The following is a 5,732-nucleotide window of genomic DNA, read 5'->3' as shown; positions in this document are numbered from 1 at the left end:
ATACATATACATATATACACACACACATATATATACATACATATATATATATACACATACATATATATACACATACATATATATACATATACATATATACACATACATATACATATATGCACACATATATATACATATACATATACACACACATATATATATATACACACACATACACACATATATATACATATACATATACATATATACACATACATATTATATATACATTCATATATATACACACATACATATATATACACATACATACATATATATACACATACATACATATATATACACATACATATATACACATGCATATATATACACATACATATATACACATACATATACATATACACACATACATATATAACACATTCATATATATACACACATACATATATATACACATACATATATATACACATACATATATATACACACACACACACATATATTATAAACTCCAAAGTAAGGTTGAAAACTGAATTTAAAAACCGTTTTAGCTAATCTCTTTCCAAAATTATATAATTATTATGCATTTTACGTTGCTTTTTGGGGTTTCCCAGGTGAGAGAGTAGAACTGCCTTATGGAGTTTCTTGGGCCAACATCACTAGGAGTTGGAACCACTCCATGGCAATGGGCTTGACTTGAGTTTAATTTTTTGTAGAAGCAGATAACTAGGTCTTTCTCCGGTGGACTCACTAAACCGTTACCATTGCAGTGATTCTGACTCACAGGGAGCCTATGTGGAACAGAGTAGAATTCTCCTTAGGGATTCTCATACTGTATATCTTTATAGGAACAGGGATCTTCAGCTTCTCCCTATAGAGTAGCTGGTGGATTTGAACCACTGACTTTCTGGTTAGCAGTCCAATGCTTACCCCACAACACCACCATGGCTCCTTTGTTGAGCACTTTACCAACATTCTAATTAAAAAAAAAAAAAATGTTGCCAATTCATAATGATCCCATAGAACAGAATAGAAGTATCCCATAAGGTTCCCAAGGCTGTAAATCTTTATGGAAGAAGACTATCACATCTTTCTCCCAAGGAGCGACCGGTGGATTCAAACCATCCACCTTGAGGTTAGCAGTCCAGTGCTTAATCCCTGAGCCACCAGGGCTCATTTACATTCTAATACCCCTAATAAAATAGTATACAACACAATGAAATGTTTTTAAAGTCCTGACTGTACAGTTGAATACCGTGTAGCTTCCTTTTGTCTTTTAATTTACAGCTTTACTTCTTCCGCCTGCCAATTTCACTATCAAGATTATTGGTTTAGCTCAAGTTCTTTTACGTTGGGAGCCAGACCCTCAACAAGAGCTAAGGAATGCTGTTCTGGGATATGCGGTGAGAATAAATACACCTCAAGAAGATGATGTAAGTGTTTATTCTAATAGCAATCGTTATTCATGTCGACAGAATTTTCATGATCAAATGTTAAGTTATAAACAAGCAAAAAACCTCAAGAGACTGTTCAAGGCCTTTTGTTAATGTTTCCTTTAGAGTAGCGACAGACATTGCTTTTAGCTTTAAACAGCACAGAACCCCTTAACTTTGGGCTGTCTTTCACTTATTAATTTGGTAATAGTTCAGGTTCGGTGGATTCGATCTTAGTTTTAATTTCATCAGCTGCTAATTATAAGGTCGGCACTGGACCACAAAGTTGGTTTGAACCTTAAGATTGGCAGTTCAAATCTACCAGCTGCTCCTTAGAAACCCTAAACAGTGTCACTATGATTCAAAATGGACTCGACAACACCAAAAACAAACAAAAACCACAAACTGGTTGTGACTTGTGGTGATTCCGAATGTGTCAGAGTAGAACTGTGATCCCCAGCGTTTTCAAGGGCTGGTATTTCAGAAGTAGATTCTCAGGCTATTCTTCTGAGACATCTCCTCTAGGTAGACTCACTCCTCTAACCTTTGGGTTAGCAGCCAAGAACCATCACTAACTGAACCAGCCCGGGATTCTATTATATTATTCTAATGGCCTTATTTTAAAATTTGCCTAGCTAAACTATTTCATTGCATTTTGTTCATGTATCATTTAAGACTTGGAAAAACCTGCACGTCTGATTTAAATAGTCTTCTCTCAACTGGCTCGTCTTTTATGTTTTATGTTTCATGACTTGTGGTTTTTATTTTTAGTATGAAACCAGGGACACTGAAAGGCGGTGTGTAACGATTCTTCACAAGGGCTTTTCAGCAAGTGTGCAGACCATCTTTTGGAATGAACACTCACTCCCTGCCAGCAGTTGGGTTACTGCAGAACTGAAAGACCCTCCAGGTAAGGCAGACCCTCTAAAAGCTGAGCTTAATGTTTCAGATATAGCTGATCTGGACAATTGGAAACAACTCCTTTATTTTTTTCACCAGTTCACATCAAGTATCTGTCCATAATATCAACATCCTAATTGTCTTAGTTATTTAGTATGAACTATACTTTAGTCCTGGTGTGGTGCTGTAGGATGATGCACTGGGCCCCAAGATTGGTTTGAATCATAAGGTTGGTGGTTTGAACACACCAAATGCTCCTCAGAAACCCTAGACTGGGTCCTAATGAGTTGGAACCAATAAGATGACAGTGAGCCAAAACAACTCTTCAGTCAATATGTTTATAACAGAAATACCACAACTGAGTGACTTTAAAAGAAATTCTGTCACAGTTACGTAGGTTAGAAGTCAGAATTCCAAGGGCCAACTCAAAGGCAAAGCTTTCTCTTTCTCTCTCTGTCAACTTTGGGGAAGGCCCCTATTTCTTGGTCATCTACACATATTTGGCATCAATTTCCCTCCAACTCTGCCTGCTTCTTCTTTCTGATTTTCAGTAAAAATTTATTGATTTTATTGTTATTGAGAATATATACAGCAAAACAAAACCCATACCAATTTAACAGTTTCTTCAGTGACCTCGTATGCATGTAAAAGTTGGACAGTGAATAAGGAAGACCATAGAAGAATTGGTACATTTGAGTTATGGTGTTGGAGGAAAATATTGAAAGTGCCATGGGCTGCCCATAGAACCAACAGATCTCTGTTGGAAGAAGTGCAGCCAGAGTGCTCCTTGGAGGCAAGGAAAGCCAAACTTCATCTCTAATACTTGCGACATGTTGTCAGGAGGGACCAGTCGCTGAAGAAGGATATCATGTTTGGTAAGGTGGAGAGTCAAAGAAAGAAAGAAAGACCCCCAATGAGATGGACTGGCAGAGTGGCAACATCAGTGGGCTCAAGTGTGGCAACTATTGTGAGGTTGGCCCAGGATCAGGCAGTGTTTCATTCTGCTGTGCAGAAGGTCACTATGAGTCGGTACCGACTCAATGGCACCTAACAACAACAACATGCAACATTGACTACATCCTTCAAGTTGGGCAACCAATTAGTGACGTTGGTTACATTGTTCAAGTTGTACAACCATCTTACCCTCCTTTTCTGGGTTGTTCCTCCAACATTAAAAAAGTAGAAACTGTCTCTCAGATCCCAGGCTGGCCCTTAGGTAATTTAAAAACCTTTCTCTTGTCTCAACTGACTGAGGAGATCTTGCCTCCAGAATTGTGTCAGTAACTGAGAATGACGCCTAGACTGTCTTCCCATGGACTCATTTTATATACTCATGTTACAACAACATGGCATCTGTAACGCAATAAAGCAAATAAATCCTCGTGGCCTTAATCCCAGGTACAGAGCCACTTCCGAGGTAGACACAAGATCACAAATATAGGCCTGTGCATTGTTCATTAAGCCATTTTCCCTATTCTCTTTAACAAACAACTGAAGTATGCCTCTAATGTACCTTTCTTTAACGTACATGACTACAATTTGAGTTAGTCTCCTGGCACTCTGGTATAGGTTCATGGTAATGAAAAATGATTTCTACCTTGAGCTAAATGGAATTAACACCAAATAACTCCTTGGAAGGTAACTGTAAGACTTCAGGGACTCTAAATTGCATTTTGGCATAAATCATCTAGTCATCTAGTGAAAGGGTGGTGGTGGTGGTTATGTGCTGTGTAGTCAGTTCCGACCCATAGCGACCCTGTACAGAGTTTCCGAGGCTTTAATCTTTACGGGAACAGAAAGCCTCATCTTTCTACCATCGAACAGCTGGTAGTTTCGAACAGCTGACTTTTCAGTTCGCAGGCTGATTTATAACCACTATGCTACCAGAGCTCCTTAGTGAAAGGATAGGGACACACATGTGCACACATTCCCCACCCCTACTTTTTCAAAACTTTTTATTGTGGGTGAAGGTTTATAGAGAAGAACAGGTTTCCTTTAAACAGTCCATACACATTTTGTTGGATTGTGGGTGAAGGTTTATAGAGAAGAACAGGTTTCCTTTAAACAGTCCATACACATTTTGTTGGATTGTGGGTGAAGGTTTATAGAGAAGAACAGGGTTCCTTTAAACAGTCCATACACATTTTATTGGATTGTGGGTGAAGGTTTAGAGAGAAGAACAGGTCTCCTGTAAACACATTTTGTTGGAGCTCATTGACTGCAATCCCACAATGAGACATCACTTATCCCATTTCTCCCTGTGTTTTCTGTTCCCATTCTTCCTTTGTTCCTACACTTTGGAACTTTGTTTATAGATAAATGTTGCTCTTTTGATCTCAAACAGATGATTACTCCAAGCACTGCATACCTCCCTAGGGTTAGTGTTCTCCCTATAGAACTGGCTAGTGTTTGGATGAAAGTTTGCCACAGGGGTGAATTCATTTCCAACTGAAGGATATCTAAGGGCCTTGTTCTGAGGGATTCCATCAGTTTATATCTAACGCGTAATTCTCATATTTTTAAAACAGATTTTGAGTTTTATTTCACATTTTTCCCCATTCTGTTTAGAACTTCTATTATGATTCCTTTCAGAGCAGATGGTAGTGTTAGCGGGACACCATCTTATTCTTCTGGTCTCAGAGTTATGGAGACTGATGTTCACGTGTTCCGTTGGACTGTTTCTATGCATCTTCAATTTTCATCACTCGTCTTTCCTCCAGATGGGGAGATACCAGTGGTTACACCCTAGATGGCTGCTCATGAGTTTTGAAAGTCCCAGTAGCTACTACCAAAGTAGGACATAGAACATTGTTCTTGTAGACTATGTTATTCCAGTTGATCTTGGTTTCCCCTGAAACCATGGTGTTGGTCTCCAGGCCCAGTGAGTCTTTCCCTCAAGGTGTTTGATGATGTTTAAAAAGTTACCATATCCTTGCCTCTTATGTGTTTCACCACATTCATGAATATATTTACAGCAAAGGTAAATACGCATATACAGATATCCTCTGACAAGCCGATATATACCATTGTGTATACTCCCACTTGTCCTCCATGCCTATTCATCCTGCATATCTATCCCTACATCTACTCATGTTGCTGTTAAATGCCATTGGGAGGGTTCTGACTCATACAGATCCTGTATAGGGTTTTCCAGGAGTGACAGATGTCTATGAACCACTGACCTTGTGGTTAGCACTCCAGTGCTTATCCTGCAGTGCCACACTAGGACGCCTACTCATCTGCTCAATGATCACTGTTATTGCAGGATTGTGTATTTAACAGTAGTTACCTCTGTAACTTTTAAGGAGCTCTGGTAGCATAGTGGTTACGAGTCGGGCTGTGAACCACAAGGTCAGCAGTTCAAAACTACCAGCTGTTCCGTGGGAGAAAGATGAGGCTTTCTGCTCCCGTAAAGATTTACAGCCTCGGAAACCCTGT

The 5,732-nt window shown here is 39.1% G+C and overlaps 1 protein-coding gene across 1 annotated transcript in view; it reads left to right on the top strand.

The window, feature by feature from the left end:
- IL5RA (interleukin 5 receptor, alpha) overlaps positions 1-5,732 on the top strand; it is a 60,891-nt gene that overhangs the window by 12,036 nt on the left and 43,123 nt on the right. Inside the window, exons 4-5 of the mRNA XM_006868679.1 lie at positions 1,249-1,394; positions 2,166-2,304. Of these exons, the coding sequence (XP_006868741.1) occupies positions 1,249-1,394; positions 2,166-2,304 (285 nt within the window). The remainder of the gene's footprint in view (positions 1-1,248; positions 1,395-2,165; positions 2,305-5,732) is intronic.

Source organism: Chrysochloris asiatica, unplaced genomic scaffold (genome assembly GCF_000296735.1).
Source record: "Chrysochloris asiatica unplaced genomic scaffold, ChrAsi1.0 scaffold00121, whole genome shotgun sequence".
Lineage (NCBI taxonomy): Eukaryota > Metazoa > Chordata > Mammalia > Afrosoricida > Chrysochloridae > Chrysochloris > Chrysochloris asiatica.
Note: the sequence above shows the minus strand (reverse complement) of the source record. Positions and strands in the feature narration are given on the sequence as shown.